Genomic DNA, 23,775 nt, shown 5'->3' on the forward strand with positions numbered 1-23,775 from the left:
GTAATTCTTACTCCGTATAGGTTGCTATCAATTGGTAGAAGGTACAACCCGGTTACATGTAGAACTACACGCAACTGGTTCATTTTATACAATAAACCTCTCGAAAAACATAAATCTACAAATTAAAAACACTTTTAACAGTTTTTAAGCACATTGTTGCAGATGACTTAAAAGACAATTGTTGCAAGTAAAAGATATGGAAGATATATAAGTATGTGCTTTTAAATCATTAATGTGCTTTAAATCATTAATATGCTTTTAAATCGTTAAACTGTGCTTTTATGGTGTAAAAAAATGTGCTTTTATCCTGGTTGCACGTAGAATTACATACAACCGGATGCACCTTCTAATTTTTGAGGTAGTTATCCAATTTGAAACTGGTAATTTTAGGCCACCACATTGTGGTTTTCCAATCATGAAAAACAGATTTCCCATAGGCCACAAGAATCTGATTGATGGCTAACCCAGGACCAAGCGGGCTTGACAGAGCAAAAGCTTTTAAAGGCCCAAATTTTGATATGGTTGAATTAAGACAATACCTTTGGAATTTGGAAAGTGAGGAATACTACCGTCTACTCCCTCTGTTCCTGAATATTCGTAAGCTCTTAACAATAGAGTTTACCTGTAGCTTTAGGAGGGGAGTTGAGTATAGGTAAACAATAATAAATTATGAAAGGATTAAAAGGTAAATTAAAGTCCCGTATAAAACGGTCTTAGCATTAATTACAATATGGAGTAATTTATTCTCTAATATGGGCGTTTTGGGGCATCGTGGGATGAGTGACGGACCAGGGCCCTATTTTAGATATAGTATAATTAATTCCTACACATAAACGGAAACAAAACAGGAGTAATGGTTAAGGTGTTGTTGTGTAATACGCAAGATGCCTATCAAGTCCTTTTTCCTTTAAGAAAAATGCTTTATTTTGAGAAATTGAACAAGGCCTTATAATCACGATTGTTGTCTAATAATATACTTCGTATTACAATAGCTTATATTAAAAAAAAAAAAAAAAAAAAAAAAAAAAAAAAAAAAGGGTAATGATAGTGATGAAATTTCATCAGGGATATATTTATTACATGATCACTTTTTCTAAATTTTAAAACCAAATCTAAACACTCCATAATCTATGCTTATTATCCTATATTATAAGTAGCCAATGGTGGAAACATTGCCATAACACGAAACTTGAGTATTTTCAAAGGGCGGTAGTAAGTAGTCATCATGTGTGACAAATCTTAAACACTAAACGTCGGTGGTTTACCCAAACAAACAAAAAAACATTATCTAAAAGTTTGTTTAGTTATTCATCTTATCCTAAAATTAGTCATCCTTTTACTAGAATTATCCTAATTTGTTTTGTTTGAATTAGTCTAATCTTAGACAATCTAGTAGTGTGTAACCCCAACTAATAACTAACAACTATCACCTCACTATTTTAACAAAAAAAAAAATTGTGTGTCCTTGATCTACGGTATTTTACATAAATGTAACCCTAACCATTGAAAAGATGCGACCCTAACAATAAACATTGAAGTGCCCTGATCAAGAGTGATATGCTTGTTACAAGTTATAATTACGACCAATACAACACCAACAATGAAAATATACACCAATACACAAGTGTAATATAGGTAGTAGGCTACGTGGACTTTGACCCCCACACCATGTATAATATTATACATTGTTCTACATTTGAGCTAATACCTTTGAAAATAAGGTAACTTATAAGTACAATAAAGAGAACTTATAACATCAATAAGGGTAACTAACAGAACAGATTAGGTGCGGATAACCTTCCTCTTTTAAGCCGCCACATAATATATTATGGTAGATCGGCATTTCTGAAAGTTTGTGCTATTCTAATTAGCGTAATTAAGATTGAATTTAGAAAGCGAAATACGGTGACGTACGCCAAGGTTAACGTTAATAGAGGTTGAGTGTTTAAATTGCCACGTGGGTGAAAGCTAGGCTTTCAGGTGGTGACATTTGGCACTTTTGCAAACGCCACACATGTTTCATAAAGCCACGTATTAAATTATTGTGGGTCCCTTTTGTTTTTGTCGGCTGGGAGTCTGGCACCCGTTGTATACTTGAATAGTTGAATTGTTAAGGTAGCTTGGACGTGCCACGACTCATGAGCATTGATCTTACGTCGAAGCATCATCATGTACGTGGTTTATGGCACAAATTAAAAGTACGTTTTTTTCCCTTGTAAGTTGTAACGAGATTATGTTGCAAAATTAAAGGCCTATCCATTTTGTAAAGACTACCTTCATGAAACGTCAAGTTATCATATAACTAGATATCACTTGAAAAATAAAAGAACAACCGAAGTACCAAGTACCAAGGCCCACGGCCCGCGCCCAGCCCGGTCCGGCGCGCGCGTGTGTGATGTGTCCACCCATACCATTCTCACACTTTCTTAAACAAGAGTTACACTCATTCCCCAATTAATAAACAAGAGGAATATGAAGAGTTTTTCCAATGTGGGACTCTTGAATTTTCACTCACCCTTTTTTCCTTTGTGTTTCCCAATGAGAATTTCCAACAAAAAAGACATACGGAGTATTATTTTATACGTAGTACTACGTTCTATCTTAGTCAAATTAACGTAGCATTTAGCGTAGCCTCACATTACAAAGACAATCTTATACTTCGTAGGATTATATCCGGTTGCCATTTATAGCTAGATATACGTTTAACTTTATGCACAGAATTGGGTCGAATCAAAGATTATTATTTTTTTATTTTTTATTTTTGACAAAAGGACTACTCCATCCGTATTTATTTAAGGGAATACACTTGGCCGGACACGAATATTAAGAAAAAGAATTGAATGAAATAAAATAATAAAGCAAGTGGGGTTGGATAGATATTTTAAAAATTAAACAAGTGGGGTCCATATCATTTTGGTGGGTGGGAGGTGGGGTGGGTTTACGAAATTATTTGTTTAATATGATGGTGGGTCATAAGGTAAATTAGATGTATTATTTAATTAGATAGTGGGGTTAATAAGTTACTAAAAATGGCAAGTGTATCTATTAAATAAATACGGCCGGAAAAGGCAAGTGTATCCCTTAAACAAATACGGAGGGAGTACAAACGAACAAGCAAACAAAACCAAATGAAAACCTAAAATCGATGCATATATAAGAAGTTATACTAAGAGCATCTTCAATGGTAAGCTAATTTGACAATTAGCTGTCATGCCACATAAGATTTCAAGCTATTTCATTGTCTAGCTAATTTTTGCTCCAATGGCTAGCAACTAGCTTATTATTTAAATTGGTCCCATTTGGCGCACTTGTCAATTAATTAATTAGCAACATTTGGTAGCTAGTTGTCAAGCAAATTAGCTTGTTTAAGCTAATTTGCTTGGCCAAGCTAATTTAATATTTTCACTCCAATGGTCTAGCTATTAGCTTGAAACTTTTATAAATTTCAAGCTAGTCCCTATCTACAACCATTGGAGATGCTCTAAGTAAGATCACTATATAAACATTAATATAAAAAAAACCGACTAAAATTAAGAAATGTAATACAAACTAATGAAAAATTAATGATGCAAATGTTTGTATAAAGTGAGAACACGTGACCCAACATATTACACATTGGCTCCGTCAAGTAGAGCGGTCAAAAGTTTATCCGACCCGAAAATCCGACTTGAACCGACCGAATCCGTAATCGATCATGCCTCGAAATTTTGACAAAATAGGTAACTCATAATCCGACTTGTATCCGACCTGAAAAAATCGAAAACTGATTTTAACCAGATGTTGTATAACCCGAACCCGAACCCGATACCCGGCCAAAAGATGACCGATAACCGAACTGACCCGACCGAATTGAACAATGACTCGAATCCGATTCGGTACACCACCCAACAATGACATTAACCCGATTTACTACATAACCTATTAGTGGCTCGGCATGTGGAGTAAATATTTGACTCTTGAATATTTTGAGATTACCAAATCAGTTATTGACTCGATCATAACTCGTGTCCGAGAACTAACTCGACATAAATTTTAAACTCGACCTAAATTTTAAACCCAAAAATTATCCGATCCGAACTTGACCCCAAACCCGAGATTAACTGCTACAAATACGATTCAAACCCAACTATATAAGACCCAAACCCGAAATTGAACACGACCAAACATAACTCGACCGTACCTGACTTGTACCTGAAATGGGAAAAAGCCCGACATGTCTCACCGAAAAATCAACCCGATCGAACCTGGCCTACACCCGAATGATAACGTGACCCGATACGACCCGATCTGATCATGAGATGACCCGACCAGCCGACCTGCACCCGACCTGACCTGTTTTGACTCTAAATATACACTTGAACAGCCAGGTAAGAGATTCTCCCCACACTCTATATATACCCCTTAAAGCCTACTCTTTCAACATATAAGTAACACAAAATCAAACTCTTTCGTCCTACCAAAAATAAAACAAAATCCCACTCCAAAATCAACAAAACTCGCACATTTCTTTTCCTTCCCCTATATTCAACAAAAAAAAAAATGGCACCACCAAGCTTTGAAACCGCGACCACGAAGCCAACTTTGACACCATTAGGAAAGCATATGGGTCGGGCCTATGTAACCTTTTTGGCGGGCAATGGAGACTACGTAAAGGGCGTTGTTGGGCTTGCTAAGGGTTTAAGGAAGGCCCAATCAGCTTACCCGTTGGTGGTTGCGGTGCTACCCGACGTGCCCGAGGAGCACCGAAGGATATTGGTTTCTCAAGGGTGTATCGTTCGAGAGATTGAACCCGTTTACCCGCCTGAAAATCAGACTCAGTTTGCTATGGCTTATTATATCATTAATTACTCTAAGCTTCGCATTTGGGAGGTAATCAACATCCTATTGTTTTTAAGTTAGTGCATCTCCAATGATTGTAGATAGGGATTACCTTTAAATTTATAAAAGTTTTGAATTAATAGCTTAATTTGTTTGATAACTAGCTCCTAAAAATTGTCAAATAATTTATTGATAACTGAGATCAATTTAAATAATAAGCTAAGTTAAGTTGCTAGCGATCGAAGCATACATTAGCTAAAAAATAAAGTAACTTAAAATTTTACGTGACATAACAAGCTAATTGTCAAATTAGTTTGTCATGGAGATAGCTCTTATGTCCTCATAATTATCGTTTTTTAATATTCGCACCTGTTGAACTTTTACAATTCATCAATTCTACTTTAACTATAGTGTGTGATTTTTACTTAACATTAAACATTGTCATACACTTTGTAAGATTTTGTTACATTCGTTTTATTTTATATTTTTAAATATCAATTTTTTACTTTGCTAGTTTGTTGCGAGAAAAATAATATGGAAAAAAAAACAGAGGAATTATTTAATTACTTATATATTTTTTGTTTACATGAGACCAAAAGATCGGTCCAACCTTTTGATGCCCCTTTATTATGTACGTAGTACAATTTTTTGTTGTTGGGTACGTGTGAGATAAATTAGGAAAAGATACAATATGTGACCCTCCTCGCGACTAGCTAGGGTAACATATGAATAATTATTGTTCAGAAATGAAAGTAAAAGTTGATTATTACAAAGTTGAATACACATCTAATCTCTTATAAGAGGACCTATGTAACTGCATTTGTTATCTAATCTGCCGAATTATTAACTTCTATATAGAAGTGTTAAGTATGAGCCGAATTGAAATGTTTAAGAAGATTTTTAATGTCGTTGATGATATTTATATGCGAATTATCTTGCATAACTATCTTCGACTGCTAGATGTTAACATAATGGTAGCGGATTGACCACGTTAAAAAGCCAAAAATTCGATAACAAATATCGAATAATATGGTAATTGTAACATTATAGCTAATCAAAACAATTTTTTTTTGTGTGTAGTTTGTGGAGTACACTAAGATGATATACTTAGACGGGGATATTCAAGTGTACGATAACATAGACCACTTGTTCGACCTCCCCAACGGCTATTTCTACGCTGTTATGGACTGCTTTTGCGAAAAGACATGGAGTCATACTCCTCAATACAAGATTGGATATTGTCAACAAAGCCCAAATAGAGTCTGTTGGGCCGAAAAGGAATTGGGCCCAAAGCCTGCACTTTACTTTAATGCTGGTATGTTCGTTTTTGAGCCCAGTATCTCTACTTACCATGATCTCCTCAAGACTGTCCGACTCACCTCTCCTACTCCTTTTGCTGAGCAGGTACATTTTTTATTAAATATTTTTTTTCATAAATGTTTATTTTTATAAGAGTGTTTGTCACGGAATACTCGTACCGTTTTGACTTTTTACACTATTTACATGATTCACTTTGACCCTATTTTATTTCTAGTATGAAAATAAATGTTAGATTATTATATATTTTTGGCTTCATCTTAATATATATTTTCAAAATATTAATATTTTATACGTTTTATAATATGTAGTTAAAGATATTGGTGGTCAAAAAATTTCATTAGCAAGCATGTTCAATCAAAACGGTGCGAGTATTTTGGGATAGAGGAGTATAACCTAATTAAATCGTACAAATTATTTAACTAGGGGGCATATATTATTTAGATTCAAAATCATGTGAGAACCGTATCTAAGATGAGAAAATAGAACCAATTTGGGTTTTAGATCATTGTGATCGGATCATTGTTGCATTTTAGTAATTATGTAACTTTAAGAACCGGTTCTTTTGCAGAAATTTCATTTACTTTTTGAACGATTTTATTTAGTTTTCAAAGTAAACGATTAAATTCTAATTCAAAACTACGAAAATATCATTGATGATATGGAATTCATTTGGACCATCCTATGTTGATGACATAAAGGCCCAAATTAGTATTTTTTTTTGTCTCACTGAAACTTGGGTTTTGTATCTTGACTTGATTCTAGAAAAGATAAGTTCAGTGAAGTTCAGAAAAAATAAATTTATTTTCTGAACATATTAACACATAAATAAGTTTATTTATGTCAAAAATAAGTTATTTCAAATAAGTTCAGTTAAATTCAGCCAAAATAAGTCGAATGGTGCAGAGCTTTGGTTTTGTTAACAAATTATGATTTTTGAGGTAACCTTATAAAAAAGACAGTTAATGAAGATCATATTGGTGATTTATTATGACTTGTTTTAGTTGCAAATTGAAAGAGAGTGGATGCCATCTATCATCTATCCTTTTTGAGGTAATTTGCTTTAAAAATAAATGAAAATAAGGTGATTACAATATGAACTTAATTATTTGTGTTTTGTAAGATTATATATTTCGAATTTTAATTAATTTGAGGTAGAGTAGTAAAATTAACTTATTACGGTGATCTTGTGTATGTAGGATTTCTTGAACATGTACTTCAAGGATATCTACAAGCCCATCCCACTAAATTACAACCTAGTGTTGGCCATGTTATGGCGCCATCCAGAGAACGTTAACCTTAAAGAAGTGAAAGTTGTTCACTATTGTGCAAATGTACGTGAAATCCCTATCTTACCCTTCATTTTTAATTTATTTCTGTCTTTTTATTTTGTTTCATAGATATTAATGTAAATTAAGTTACTCTAATTAAACATATAGGGTTCAAAGCCTTGGAGGTATACAGGAAAAGAAGAGAACATGGATAGAAAAGACATAAAAATGCTAGTGAAGAAGTGGTTTGACATATACGACGACGAATCACTTGATTACAAGTCGGAAGTTGAGAATCGGGAGAAGTTCTCGTCTTATAAGGCGGCAGTCACGGAGGCTGGTGTTGTTCGTTATGTTACCGCCCCGTCTACTGCTTAGAGTTGGATTTATTTTCTAGTGTATATATTGATATATAGAGCATTTTTTTTGTGAGAATTGTTTTCTTGTTTTGATTTTGTTCAATTTGTTTAAAAAATAATTAAAAAGGAAGAATTTCCTTTTGGATTTAGAAACAAGGGGAAGAATATATAGAGACTTAGTTTAGGAGAGTTGTGATTGTTCTGAAGGATATATATGTAATTTTTAAGGTTCTTGTCTTTTCTGTTTGTAAAATTTGGGGTACAATGTGTATAAAACTTTTATGAAATGAAAGGGAAATTAGAAAAATATATAAATAAATATTTCTACGGTTAAGGTTTTATTTTTATTTTTTGGGTATTTTTCGTCTTTTTTATTCTTTACGTTTGGTGTTATACGTGATTTAACAAATAATTAATGCGGATGAAGATTCTATTTTTTATTTCAGCACGTCTCCTGTGTGATCAGCCACACCATCAACTTGATGGTGTGACGCGCGCGTGCAATTTCCTTGCTCGCAACTACTCCCTCCGTATTTATTTAAGAGATAAACTTAGTCGGGCACTTGTATTAAGAAAAAAGAATTGAATGAAATAAAGTAATAAAACAAGTGGGGTTGAGTAGATATTTAAAAAAGAAAAACAAGTGGGGATCATATCATTTTAGGGAGTGGGGGGTGAGGGTAGGGTGTAGAACTGTAGATATATTATTTAATTAGATGGTGGGGTTGATAAATTACTAAAAATGACAAGTGTATCTCTTAATTAAATACGGCCGGAAAAGGCAAGTGTATCCCTTAAATAAATACAGAGGAAGTACTATGCAGAAGGTTATTAATGGTGTTACTTGACTTTCTACACTGGTGTTACTTATATATGTATTCGCTGTTACTTTTATTGTTTTATTGCAGTTTCTTGAATTTCGTGTTAGAGGTTCATTGTAGAGACTGGTATTACTTGACTTTCTATGCTGGTGTTACTTATACATTGTATTCGCTATTAATTTTCTTGTTTCATTGTAGTTTCTTGAATTTCGTGTTAGATGTTCCTTGTATAGACAGGTGTTACTTGACTTTCTATACTGGTGTTACTTATACATATATTCGTTGTTACTTTTCTTGTTTTATTACCATTTCTTGAATTTCGTGTTATATGTTCCTTGTCTAGACTAGTGTTACTTGACTTTTTATGCCGGTATTACTTATACATTGTATTTTGTGCTACTTTTCGTGGTTTATTGCAGTTTCTTGAATTTCGTGTTAAGGTTCCTTGTGTAGACCGGTGTTACTTGATTTTTTTATGCTAGTGTTACTTATACATTGTATCCGTTGTTACTTTTCTTGTTTTATTGCAGTTTCTTGAATTTCATGTTAGAGGTTTCTTGTATAGTCATGTATTACTTGATTTTCTATGCTGATGTTACTTATACATTATATTCGCTATTACTTTTCTTGTTTTATTGTAGGTGCTTCAATTTAATTTTAGAGTTTCCTTGTATAGACTGGTGTTACTTATTTTCCATGTTGATGTTACTTTTAGGTTCCGTTAACCAACGCACTTGACTTATTTATAAGTGTGAACGTGCCACACCATCAAGTTGATGGTGTAGCTGGTCTCATATAAGACATTATGTCGCAAATTACGTTTGGCGTTACACACGCGATTTAACAAATAATTAATGCGGATGAAGATTCTCTCTTTTATTTAATTTTAACCATGCAAATTAAATTTATTAATACTCCCTTCGTCCCAATTTATTCTTTACGCTTTCCGTTTCTAGTGTCCCATTTTAATCTTTACCCTTCGAATATTTCCTTTTGTATTGTAGCATAAAAGTCCCTAATATTCCGTTAAAAATCATGTCAAATGATTATTTTAAAGAATTAATTCATTGGGACATTTTAATGATTAAATCTCTTACACTTTCTCGTTTGAACGTTTAATATTTCTCCTTTTTTCAATGTTAGATTTTTTATAAAACTAAAAATATTATTAATAAATGGCTATTTAAGTAAACAAAAAGAGAAATTTCATCCATGTACATTAATAATTTATTAAATCGTGTGCATGATACCAAACGTAAAAAATAAAAAGGAATAGAGAGTGTAAATTTTCACTTTTATAAAAAAAATTGACATTGAAAAAATGAGAAAGATTTAATACTCCATCCGTCTCTTTTAGTTCTTTACGTTTTCCTTTTTTGGATGTTCCAAATGTTTTTTATATTACCTTTTATATTATCAAATAAATGCTTTAACATTCTATCAAAATTTGTGTCCTGTAATTATTTTAATCAATTAAATTCATTGAGTAATTTAATCTCTTACACTCTTCCTTTGAGACATTAATTTTTTTTTCTTCTCATTTTTCCAATATCATAAGTTTGATAAAAGTGAAAATATTATAAATAAACGTAATTTTATCTTGTTTAAAAATAAATAAATAGAGGAATCTCATTGTACATTAATAAGTTGTTAAAACGCGTGCAAAATACTAAATGTAAAGAACAAAAAGAGACGGATGAAGTATTTCATTGGTGTGAAAGATTTGATAGTTAAAATAACCCAATGAATTTAATTGATTGAAATAATCATTTGATATGAGTTTTGACAGAATATTAGGGACTTTTATACTAAAACACATATATAAAAAAATTAAGTATAAAGATTAAAATGAAATACTAGAAACAAAAAGTGTAAATAAATAAACCGGAACGGGGTATTTCTTTTACATGGAATCTTTTAGTTGATCTTGTAAGTTTTTTTTGACGGGGAAAAACAATATCATTAATAATCAGCCATACGACATCTTTAATGATAAAATAAATCTGCATAACACAGATTCAAAGAAAATACATAACTGTAACAATCAAAACAATTACTATTTTGCATCCTAAAGCACATCTCATACTCTACCGCTTCTAGCTTGACGCGGGCAGTGATTTTCGATGATTTCACGTCTTTCCAAGTAGAGCCATTCGCAATCTGCGCACGAATTGTTCTGGTCGACGAGCTGATGATAAACCCTAAACCTGTATAAAACCCAATTCTCCTTCCCAATTATTGAAACCCTAAAAATATTCCAATTCATGAATGAGAGTCAAGAATTGTAAGTTAATTGGCTTTCATTGAATGGTAATGGGAAAGAGACATAATTCCACAAATTTTGTGTAACTTCAAACTAACTAGAAGGACCTAATCAATGTCGGCAAACATAAAGCATAATTGCATTCTAGAAGATCTACTGAAATGTTTTCCACCGCCATAATCTCCTATAAATATGGAGTTGTTCATCCATTGGAGATATAAACATGAATACAACTACAAGAAGCCATATATTTTAAGCTTTTCTCCATAAACCCTCTTTGTACAATATCTACTATACTTGTTGTAATTGTATAATTCCCTAATGATATAGGGGTTTTTGTACTCTCCTACTTCGATTTCTCAATCTTTTATATTTAAATAAGGCAAATTACGTTTATTTATAATGTTTTGTAAATTTTGATAGAATATTGAGATACTTATATGACAATATAAAAGGAAATGTAAAAAATAAAATAGGACACCTGAAAAGAAATACGTAAATATTTTCATAAATAGTGGATTTTGGATTTTTCCTCTACTTAGAGGATTTTTCCCATGTTGAATTGTGTGTCCATTTTTACTAACTTTCTTGTCATATATTTTCCTTCTATTATTTATCCTTTCTCAATCTCTAACTCTTTAATCTCCTTTCCGTAGTTCATTCACAACCCCTAATAATTACTATGGCAAACAACCAAGAAACATAATCCTCAAACAACACCAATAACCTTGATCTGATCCGATAGAATTATAATTTAGATGAAGATGATGAGATGGAAGCAACACAATACTTTTCAACATGTAGCCAGATTACTAAATTGAAATATGCTATGAACATCTCAGTTATCATCAGAAAAAATGTGTTAACTGGACAACCGCAAGCCTGTGGCTACAGAAAAGAATATCAGAAGTACATGACAATACAGAAAGATGATTAACCTTAAACATGACCAGAGAAGAAAAACCAGTAATACTTTAAAAACAGAATTTCAAAACAGAAAGAGATGAAGTCACTATAAGGTAGGTGCATAGCTTCATCTGCATAATGGTTTCTATTCGTGTTTCATATACTTAGAGGACAGCTAACAATCTACCCTGAGACTATGGCAAGCAACCAAGAAACATAATCCTCAAACAACGCCAATACCCTTGATCTGATCCGATAGAATTATAATTTAGATGAAGATGATGAGATGGAAGACTGTAAGAATACATGCAAGTGGGGTATTACGAAGAAGATTATATTAAAATTTAAGTTGAATGAGACGCATTCGAATGCTTTTGTTCACAAATTGCAGATTCCAACACCACTATCCTTATGGTGATGACTGATGAGGTCCTCGACCATCTCGATGAGATATGTGTACATTGGCACACAACTACATTTCAGGGCTAATACAACGCCTAAATCCACTTGGCCAGAAAATCTGTTGCATTAGATCGATCTAATGCAACGACTCTCTACCGTTGCATCTGGTGGCATTGAATAAGACCTAATGCGACGGTATTAAAACTTAATGCAACGGCTATCCTCTTACCGTTGCATTCACTATATAACTAATGCAACAGAAATTGTTGTAACAATTTTTAGTGATATTGCAACGGCTTTAACCTAATGCAACGACCATGTTAAAAAAAATGTATAATATTATATGTTTTATATATTTATTTATTTATATACATTATGCAAATCTAATTATTGAAAAATAACAGGAAATTTCATTGAGATATAAAATTAAGAGTATGTACAATGTTGCAATTGTTTCTGTTAGAAAAATTACAATTTAACTAAAATATCACATAATTTTTTTGAGAACTAATCAAACATTTTCATCTAAAATAAAGGGGTTGCCACCATATTTCGTTGAAGTCTATAGTTCTCTGATTTGCTCATGATGCACCACCAAGTTGGATAAAAATAACTGAATTAATTTCAGACGCTGCCATCTTCACACTTTATTTTACACTTCTGTCATATGTCTCTCTATCCCATTAATCTTTTTCACCCTTACACAAAACACGACACTGCACATGGATGAACTGAAGCATATTTCATCAAATAAAACATATGGAATAAAAAAGGTATATAAACACTAATATAAACCTGGTCCACACTAATTTAGCGTGGACCAGAACAATGCAGTAATTTGGTTGGGCAACATGTGTGATTGTCACGTAACAACTATTTTGTAATTTTAAATAGTAACTATATGCGTATTACAGTAACTATGTGTTTTAAAGAGTTATTATACGTTTTGAAGAGTTTTTGTGCGATTGTGTTTAGCCCACTTTATATACGTTTTTTAATTTTTCTTCATAACTATAGCGCACGGTCCCCCAAGATATACAAAATTATCTTGTAAAAATGTAACTTAAATACAAGAATTGACAGTTTTTGAGAAAATGTGGTAGATAATTTGTCTTTTAGTTGAATTAAATAATAGTGTGAGATGAGAGAAATGTGAGTACCACACACCAAATAAGGTATGAGGCAAACAAATAGGGACGTCCGTTTATGGTATATGGGGAAATCTTCTAGGGACGGAGGGAGTACATTGTAAATGCTAGAAAGTTGAATTTGCATATAATAAGCAATACACAACCTTAAATGTCGAATTTAGGTACCATTGATAATTCGGTGGCACATTAGCATGCTGATTGTATGGGTATTTTCAAGGAACAATTTTTTTTTTTATGTATATAAGACAAATGATCCTACTGAACCAACACCTATCTCATGTTAATCTATGTAAGTAAACGCTTGAGCTTCTCCCAAACATAAACGCAATTTATAAGGCTTGACAGTATGACCTCCAAATCATATGATGAGTTTCCCACCAACTCTACAATGTTAATTAGTTTCCTAAGAATATGAGGTTTCAAACTCATAAATCTATACCTAGTATTTAAAAACTATAACCATAGGTGACAATATGACATGTGTTATCACCCCCATTAATCTACCTTTTCCCTCCATTTTTTGTAATTAAAATAGAAAACTCAAAAGACAATCATATAAAGAATAAAGAATAAACAACTCAAAAGACACATCTATACATAGCATTTAAAAACTACTTCTCATAACTACCTCTGTTTCAAAATAACCTTTACACTTTCCTTTTTAGTCCGTTTTATAAAGTTTTTACACTTTACTTTGTTCTATTTTTTGACATGAAAATGTACTATCTTACCCCTCTTACCCCACAACATTTTCAATTACCACTTACTTTTTCTTACTTTATTTATTTTTTTCTTACACCAACCCACTTTTTTTACTCATCGACCATACTGTATCTATATTTTATTATATTCACCCACCTTTGTACACACTTTTTCTACTTTGCTTTAATTTTTGTGCAAATAGTAACCGTAAAGAACATTTTGAAACAGAGGTAATAAATGACAATATAACATGTGTTATCACCCATTAAATTATCTTTTCCCCCCATTTTTTATAATTAAATTAAATAGATAAAACTCAAAAGACACTCATATAAAAATAAAGAATAAACAACTCAAAAGACGCGTAATAAAAACATACAAATAATGAAAATAATCAAAACTTAATAAGCTAATTAACTAATATTCCATAACAATAATAATTAGTAAACATTAAACATTAGTACTTATTTCTTATAATTTAAGTAATAGTCATTTAAATTCTTAACTACAAAAAGTTATGAGAAAACTAAACATCTAATCAAAATAAGTCATCAAACATCTCATCTTCCATGAGTTATTATAAATAAAATTAACTACCAACCATTTCATTATGTTACTTATACAATGAACTCTATATTATCATCATGTGCACCAAAAAAAATGTTATATCATCATTCAATTTCCCGAGGTAATGTGTGTATGTGTATTTTATTTTATGTGTCGCGTCTATCCTCATTTTCTAGGAAAATGTTTGGTTGACCCTAAGAGTTGGCAACCCCTAAGATACAATAACATAAAATAATATATAAGCATAATTAATTGAAGAGAGAGAGTGTTGAATGTAAAGTTTCAATGCATTTGTAACCAATCAAAATTCAATATTGAAAGGGTTACCAACCCTTAGGATTACTCTATCATTGTCCCATTTTCTATGGCCAAGTTTCAATTTTCGTCAATGTTTGTTATGATTATTTTAATCATTTGTTTTGCTATTAATAATTTGTTTGGCTAGCTATTGACATTATATTGCATGTTACATTATCATTGTGGTTGATTGTCCCTTCTGCATATTATTTAGATTAATTTACTATTAATAAAATTAAATGTTATTTATTTATGTATATCTTACAATAAACAAAAATTCACGAATTTACATAAATAATTATAAATTTTCATAATACCTAAGAGTTGTGTCGAGCAATGTAGGTTGTTTGATCTACCACTTTATAAAATGCATTCGTGCATTGCACGGGTCAAATTACTAGTTAACTTTTAATACAAACAACTACAAATTTTTGAAGTAATGCAACATTCTTCAATATTTACTTGCAAAAGGCGCCCATGACCATTGAACATATTGGAGTATATCGCAAATGATTTAGTCTACACATACAACATAACAAGCACGCTTCACAAAATGGGGGGAAGATATGGGAAATCACTCATTCCTCGACGACATCATCGCCACCCGAAGCACCATTACCGAACATTGTACGCGACCCTAATGTATAAAAATCTAATTAGTGAAATTAATGAAATTATTTAAACAAAAGTATCTCAACTATGGTTAGTGAAATTAATGAAAGTGCTAACGGTTAAAGGTTTCGCGATATATATTTCAGGAATCAATTTGATGTATTGATGGTAGTATGGTACACATATAGAAGCGTGCATACCAGAAGCCCTACAAATGTCTTATAAGGGACGGAAAGGAATCCCTACTTTTAATGTTTTAGCCGTGTGTGACTTCGATATGTTTTTCACGTTTGTGTCAGCGGATTGGGAATCTTCTGCGCATGATACTCATGGGGAATCAGTTACTGCCGTGCAGCTGCTGCTCAAGCAGGCCCAATCGAGGTGCGTACGAATCTCCAGTCGAGGGTAGCTTCTACTTCTACTTAGCAGCCCAAATAAAGTACTCCTGGGAGAAAGCTAAGGATCTTTGGGAAGCAAGCCCAATTGGAGTGCTTAATAAGGTCTTCAAGATAGCTGTCTTCCAGATAGGAGGAAGCTCCCATAAGGTTGTCATGCTGGAAAAAGCAGGGGTTTGAATTTGTGTGGTATATTCATATCATAATATATGAACAGCTATTCAATCTCCATCATTTAAGTTTCCTAAAGCGCTAGAAGGTACATGTATATTACTTTTAATTTGTAGAGAAGTATATAAAAATAATAGTTTAGACATTTATATATGTATTCTATGATAATATATTTGACATTATATATTGTTTGATTTTATATTTTATATATTAGGTAAGTATTATTTGGCAGATAAAAGGTATCCAGATCGAAAAGGTTATCATAAGTCACAATTTGAATACGTTCCTCCAAAGAATGATCGTGAAACCTTTAACCGTTGGCACTCATCTCTTCGAAGTTGCATAGAGAGATGTTTTGGAGTTTTGAAGCAAAGGTGGAAGATATTAACCAAAATGCCACAATATAGCATCGAGAAACAAATACATATTATAGTTGCTACATTTTCACTCCATAACTATATTAGAATAAATTCCCCAGATGATCCTCTCTTTCGAGTGTTAGAAGAGTATCCTAATTTCATACCTTCATTTGAGCTACCCAATGTTCGTGTTACTTCACGTGGTGAAAATGGAGAGGAGAGTTGTACTGAAATGAAGGCTATTCGTGACCGTGAAACTTTTAACCGTTGGCACTCATCTCTTCGAAGTTGCATAGAGAGATGTTTTGGAGTTTTGAAGCAAAGGTGGAAGATATTAACCAAAATGCCACAATATAGCATCGAGAAACAAATACATATTATAGTTGCTACATTTTCACTCCATAACTATATTAGAATAAATTCCCCAGATGATCCTCTCTTTCGAGTGTTAGAAGAGTATCCTAATTTCATACCTTCATTTGAGCTACCCGATGCTCGTGTTACTTCACGTGGTGAAAATGGAGAGGAGAGTTGTACTGAAATGAAGGCTATTCGTGACCGTATAGCTAATGCTTTATGGAAATCGAGGAATGAAAGACGGCGCATTTAGTCATTGTAATAAGATATTTTAATTTAACATTATTTATAATAAGAAGAACAATGTGGTCTATTTATTTTTTTCCCCAGGGAGCAATGTATTATTTTATGTGTATAAGTATAATTTTTTTTCATACCGTTTTAATATTTTGTAGTTATTATTTATTGTTAAATGTCGTATTGAATATGATCATTTTTCCGTTAAAATGGTTATTATTTGATTTAAATTAATAATCTTTATAATATTTTACAATTTCAACCGATAGTTTTGCCAAACACTCATATTATAAACCGCTACCTTGACAGCTACCCGCTACTCTTGACCGCCACTCGCTACGCCAACCGCTACCCGTTACTCAACCACTAAAGCTACCCGCTACCGCTAGTTTTCCCGAACAGGGCATAGTCCTCATCGGCATTAAAAGTACACCTTATGTATTGAGTATATAATACGATTTTTTAGTGATTTACTCCGTATATAAGGACCTAAAAGTGGAAATACTAAGGTCAATAAAGGAGTGAAGTTGGTGACTAGGTCATAAGGTCGAACTCCATCAACTAAGAAATGCTTAAAAGTAGTTCAAGCGTAGTTTACGTAGACCTGCGTAGTTGGGCTGACTAGCCTATGAATCAGATACGAAATACTTGAGAGTAGCTGGCTCGACCCTGAAGGTCACAGGGTCGAGCACCATCAACTACATAATACTTGAAAGTGGTTAGTTGGAATGACTAACCTATAAAAGATGTTTGTTCAAAAGTACAGGTATAAAAAGAACTATATACTCCCTTGTCCTTAGAGAGTTAGAGGTGCACGTATCCCTACCAATTACTACCTCCGTTTCAAAATGAATTTTACTTTTTCTATTTTAATATATTTCATAATGTTATTTGTACTTTGTTTTATTCTATTTTTTAACAGGAAAATTTACAACCTTACTCTTTTTGCACCAAATAATATTCACAATTTTTTATTCACTTTCTGTTCAATTTTTTCTTACACTCACCCACCTTTTTCACATTTCTCTTACTTTATTTATATTTAATTATATTCAACTAACGTTATCATTTTTTATGTTAATACTTATACAAATAATAAACGTAAAGATCTATATAAAACGGAAGTAGTACATCAAAATAACCTTTTTGTCTTAAAAAAAAACCCCTTTGCTTCCTTAATTTATATTGTTGGGTTGAAAACAACAAAATACCAACTCCATTGTAAATTTGTAACCATTTAAATATGAATCTTTTTTGTCGTTTATACAATAAGGTCGGTCGATTTATAACATTATCCAAAAAATATTCACACCAAGAAATGGAGTCTTGGTCATTATCCCCAAATTTGGGCCAACTAAAACATAACTTAAGATGGTAAAATCATGCAACGTGGTGAGAATATGGGCCTGGAATTGGACACGAAGGTAACTGCTCCTTGTGGGCCCTTTATCCAAAAAGACATGGGCCCACTTGAGCCTTTATCAACTGTCATAACTAATAACGCCTAATCTGTGTAGTAATCTTCTGCATGGAATGAGGAAACAACCGGTGGGTTGGAATTTAAGTTGTCAATTATTAAATTAATTAATTGAATAATAACTAAATTGCATGGTGGACCGTCAATGGAGGAAGCCGTGGTCGGTTGATAAATATACATAAATAAATTTCCTTAATTAGAGGGGACAAATGTTAAATGTACACGATCATAATTTCTATTTATGTTGATTTATCCCGTCAAAATAAATAAATAAATAAATAAATAAATTATGTTGATTTATAAAAGAGAATGTTATAACGGATGCAAAGAAAGATTAAATAATGTTATAAAGAATGCAGAGATTTAACGTGGTTTACTAACAATGTGTTATTACGTCCACAAACAGAGGGGAGGAAAGTTTTATTGATCTTGAGGAGTACAGGTTACAGAATACAACTAAGTATAACAGTGTTGAAGTGTTACAGTAAGGGACTTGACCTGTTTAAGGCATTATTCCAACAGAGAAAAAAGAGTCGAGTCAGTGAGACTTAACGGTCAAAATCAAAATTTCTAATAGGAATATGTGATTAGACAAAGCGACACCGTTTTAGGAAACTTCCTCTTTTTAGGTGTTACTAGGAGAATAGAAGGTGGTAGTGATCCACACCTACACTCATAGGTCGTCATAAGGCACTTTACAAGAAAGATATTAATTGAATGAAAATTAAGTGCTAAAGTAAGATAACATGATCTTGGACGAACACAAATTCGATTTCCTTTGACTATTATTAGGGCTCTTTTAAGAATCGGTCTTATCGGCCTCTGTTTGTTTTGACGGAAAATAATCACCTATCTGACTTAATGAAATTGAAAATGATTTAAGAGCTAAAGTAACAATGTAACGTAATCATAATGAGTAGGTTTTATGTCAAATGGTTTAAAAAGACATTATATGGGCAAGCCAATTAGTTTTATTTTCAATCTTATTTTAATTAATACACGGTGTGACAAGTAAGAACTTTTCAGAATGTCTTTTATAAGAAATTGTCATAACTTGTAACCTCTTAGAATTTCTAAATACTAATTGTACATCTACAAGTTTAACTATTTGCTGTAAAATCACAAGACACCATTACAGTCTTACCTCTTCGGCTCTTCCTAAAGATCGAACATGATATGTACGTTAGTATAAGCTTTTTCCTGAACTTTTTGTTAGTAAAAAGTTACAAAACCTACAATTTTTTTTTATTATCTTAAAGAAAGTGTTTCTAGAATAGGCAAGGAAAAAAAATGTCAATATAATAGTTTTATTGTATTGTGCGAATGATCGAGCACATAAAAACAACGTATGTGAATTACTAATGGACCATTACTATTGATAGAGGGAGATTCAAACTTGTGACTATTATAAACACGTCTTTGATCTTAACTAATCACCAGGCTAATACCTTACTAATCAATATACTCTGTAATAATTTTATTGTACAAATGAAAGATGTTTGACTAATTGGATGATGTATGTTTGACTAATTGAGTGTGAATATAGAAAGAAAGATAGATAAAGTCATAAAATACGTGGAATTGGAAAGATAATTTAATTTAGCCATTTAGGGTAAACTTACTCCTTTACCCCTTTCAAAACTCCTATAAATAAACAAATTCCCAACCATGCAAAAACATTACACAACATCTTAAAACACATTTCTCTCCAAAGAACACCAACAAAATACATACTTCAATTCACATTCCAGTAACGCACGAGTATACCCTTAATATCCTCTATCATATAATTATAATACCGATCATACAAATGGCTTCAAAACAAGTGAATTATATTAGTCTAGAAACCATGATGATGACGAGTAAGGAAGATCACACTCAAATGAGAGCCTTTGTGACATTTTTGGCCGGCGACGGCGACTATGTCAAGGGAGTTGTAGGGCTTGCTAAGGGCTTAAGGAAAGCCAAAAGCCGGTATCCCCTCGTGGTGGCGGTTTTGCCCGACGTGCCCGAGGAACACCGTAACATATTGGTGTCACAAGGTTGTGTTGTTCGTGAAATTGAGCCGGTTTATCCACCGGAAAACCAGACTCAGTTTGCAATGGCTTATTATGTCATTAACTACTCCAAGCTAAGGATTTGGGAGGTAATTTTAATTAATTGCCTTTTTTCGTCACATTTGCATTTTTTACTTTTGTTTTTTGGATTTAGTGGTACGTTACGTTGAGCACGTAATTATACTTCTATAGGCCAAACATGCATGCGTCAAATACTTTTAGCTAGCTTACATCTATCTATCTCTATGGAGTAATATTTTAAAGCAAAAATCCACGTGTCATTGATCAACATAAGTCTGTGCAGTACGTGAGAACTCGCCTTGTGACTTTTTTTAGCCTAGAGGTCACAAGGTCGAGCACAATCAGCCACGAAATGTTTAAAAAAGGGTCAAGTGTAGACATGTATAACTGGGCTGACTAACCTTGATTTCAGTTCAGTAGAGTCTCTTATTTTAACTAAATTTTTTCCATGTGTCATTTAGAAAAATAAAAATAAAAATTGTTTCCTATTTTCCCTTCACACCTTAATGTTAATTGTTTCACCTTCAAATTCCAATTTCATTAAACTCAAACATCCTATTTTTTTTGTTTTTCATTCCTCATTTCCTAAATACAATGATAAAAAGATAAGTTAATCAAAATTTTAAATTAATAAACACATACATAGCACAGGACAAAACTATGTTTTTCAAATTGAGGTTGAGATTAAAAAAATCATTAGTCATCAAACAATTATAAGTTTTAACAGGATGTCTCAATCAATTTAGTTTAATTCAACTCGAGTTTCAATTAATTATAAATCTAAACTTATTAAAACACATATGATATGAAAACCTTTTTAAGGTAAAAATAACAAACTAATCTAATCCGTGTTGTAATTTTCTTAATATTTAAAATTATACTATGTATCTATTCTGATTTATTTTATTATTTTCCATTTTCTGATGATATCATTTCTTTTGGAATTTTAATTTTGAAATGACAGTTTGTGGAGTTTAGCAAAATGATATACTTGGATGGTGATATCCAACTATTTGACAACATTGACCACCTCTTTGACTTACCTGATGGAAATTTGTATGCTGTGATGGACTGCTTTTGTGAGAAGACTTGGAGCCACACTCCTCAATTTCAGATTGGGTATTGCCAACAAAGCCCAAATAAAGTCCAATGGGCCGAAGAACAGTTGGGCCCAAGGCCTTCTCTATATTTCAATGCAGGCATGTTTGTATTTGAGCCCAAAATGTCCATTTATCATGATCTTCTCAACAACCTCAAACTCACCCAACCCACCCCTTTTGCTGAACAGGTAAATTAATCCTCCCTCCAATTTACATGCAATATTTTAAATATTGGGGTGTTTAGCAATTGGTTGTCTGTTGATACTGTTTCATTTTGCTTGTTTGATCGTCTGTTTGTGTTGGGTTTTATTTTTTTAATTTTATTTTTTGGTTGTTTGACTTGTAGTGTCTAAAAATATGCTTGACAAGTTGGTTGTTGGCTACTAGTTATTTCATACAAATGGCCTTTAATGACATTGGTATACAACGCATGGTTTATTATTTTTGTAAGACGGATAGCAACGAGGGTCAAAAAGGTAATCAGTTAAAAAAAAAACCGACATCCACCATAAAAATATAGTCTTACTAGCTTTTGGCAAAAGGCCGACTTTTTAGCCAAAGAAAAAAATTACATACCAAACACATTTGTTGGTTGTTTCACCCCACTAAAAAACCAAAAACCAATGAAAAATCTAGTAAAAAGTTAGTTACCAAACACCCCATTGTTAACTATGTACAGAGTAATAATTAAAATAGAATAAAACTGAGTATGTTATATAGCGATTTGGAGTAGTTTATAACATGTAAGTGAATGTTGCATTTTTTTTTTATTATTAAATCAAGATTTTAATGTTTTTTTTTTTTATGCAAGCTTGGAACTTTAACCCAAAACATAAAATTTAAGAGTTTAATTGTGTTACATATGCAGGACTTTTTGAACATGTACTTCAAGGACATCTACAAGCCCATCCCACCAATTTACAACCTCGTCTTAGCGATGTTATGGCGTCACCCTGAAAACATCGAGCTTAACAAGGCAAAAGTCGTACACTATTGTGCTGCAGTAAGTACAATTTTTACTTCATACTACCTCCGTTTCTAAAAGTTCTTTACGTTTAGAAAAAGTATATAAAGTATAAAAATATTGACCGTAAATTCTCATTATTATATACATCAAAACGTTACATGTAAGATCTTGTTAGATTGGGCTCGTTATCTATTTTCAGAATATCAACTTTATATAATTTTTTTCACATACGAAATTGGATAAATTAGTAATTAAATATTGCATTACAATCCATACAAATAGTAACTGTAAAAAACTTTAAGAAACGGAGGTAGTAGTAACGTGACAACTGACAACTAAATGTGAACATATGTTATATCCAACTATTTAGTGATTAGAATGTTTTCAGTTGTCTAACCGAAGTATATCAATTTCAGGGATCAAAACCATGGAGGTATACAGGAATGGAAGCAAACATGGAGAGAGAAGACATTAAAATACTAGTTAAAAAATGGTGGGAGATTTATGATGATGAATCTCTTGATTATAAGCCAGAGGAAGCAAGGCTACAACTTTTGAAGGCAGCATTATCTGAATTTAGCAATGATTATTATATGTTAGCACCATCTGCTGCTTAATTAAAGAGATTAATCACTCCATTTACATAATTATGAACCTAATTAATTATGTATCATATAATATGGATTATTAGAGTTATGTTTTTGTGTTTTTTTATTGTATAATACTAGTAAGAATTACGGTCTCATCTGAAATATTTTAACAGATAGACGTAATTGATAGACTATTATTACTCTGTAGTATAGATTGATATTGTATAATACTATTGGCTTCGTTCTTAAATTGATTGATTGTACAACTTTTGGACGGGCAATCTTTATTAATGTCCTGTTCAATTTTTGTAGAATAATGAGGTAGTTATGTTTACAAACTCAATCTTTATCTTTCTGTTTTTTTTACTGTTTTTCTACTTGTGTAACAGCTCTTTTAACATTTTTACCATGCAATTATTGGAGTAAAAAAAAATTAAAAAAAGAGGTTTTTTTACCTCTTAAAAGAAACATGTTAAACATGGACAACATGGTATTCCTCAATTAAAAAAAGAAAAAAAAAGGTGACTAATATATATGTGCTTCAATCGGTCTTGCGCG

General features: G+C 32.2%; 2 protein-coding genes across 2 annotated transcripts; both read left to right on the forward strand.

Moving 5' to 3' along the window:
• The first annotated feature begins 4,414 nt into the window (after nt 1-4,414).
• On the forward strand, nt 4,415-8,080 carry LOC110792921 (galactinol synthase 2-like). Its single transcript, XM_021997742.2, has 4 exons — nt 4,415-4,869; nt 5,899-6,222; nt 7,335-7,469; nt 7,575-8,080. The coding sequence occupies exons 1-4, from the start codon at nt 4,540-4,542 to the stop codon at nt 7,782-7,784; spliced, it is 999 nt and encodes a 332-aa protein (XP_021853434.2). The 5' UTR covers nt 4,415-4,539; the 3' UTR covers nt 7,785-8,080.
• Nucleotides 8,081-20,166: 12,086 nt separating this feature from the next.
• Nucleotides 20,167-23,556, forward strand: LOC110792920 (galactinol synthase 2-like). Its single transcript, XM_021997741.2, has 4 exons — nt 20,167-20,628; nt 21,525-21,848; nt 22,529-22,663; nt 23,044-23,556. Exons 1-4 carry the CDS (start codon nt 20,293-20,295, stop codon nt 23,242-23,244), a joined length of 996 nt encoding a protein of 331 aa, XP_021853433.2. The 5' UTR covers nt 20,167-20,292; the 3' UTR covers nt 23,245-23,556.
• The last annotated feature ends 219 nt before the right edge of the window (nt 23,557-23,775 follow it).

This window comes from Spinacia oleracea, chromosome 4, assembly GCF_020520425.1.
Source record: "Spinacia oleracea cultivar Varoflay chromosome 4, BTI_SOV_V1, whole genome shotgun sequence".
NCBI lineage: Eukaryota > Viridiplantae > Streptophyta > Magnoliopsida > Caryophyllales > Amaranthaceae > Spinacia > Spinacia oleracea.

Bases quoted from the DNA above. Each gene is read 5' to 3' on its own strand.
- LOC110792920 (XM_021997741.2), top strand. From the start codon at position 20,293: ATGGCTTCAAAACAAGTGAATTATATTAGTCTAGAAACCATGATGATG. The intron at 21,849-22,528 runs GTAAATTAATCC...TTACATATGCAG, and splicing joins CCACCCCTTTTGCTGAACAG to GACTTTTTGAACATGTACTT. The intron at 22,664-23,043 runs GTAAGTACAATT...TATCAATTTCAG, and splicing joins TCGTACACTATTGTGCTGCA to GGATCAAAACCATGGAGGTA.
- LOC110792921 (XM_021997742.2), top strand. From the start codon at position 4,540: ATGGCACCACCAAGCTTTGAAACCGCGACCACGAAGCCAACTTTGACA. The intron at 4,870-5,898 runs GTAATCAACATC...TTTTGTGTGTAG, and splicing joins CTAAGCTTCGCATTTGGGAG to TTTGTGGAGTACACTAAGAT. The intron at 6,223-7,334 runs GTACATTTTTTA...TTGTGTATGTAG, and splicing joins CTACTCCTTTTGCTGAGCAG to GATTTCTTGAACATGTACTT.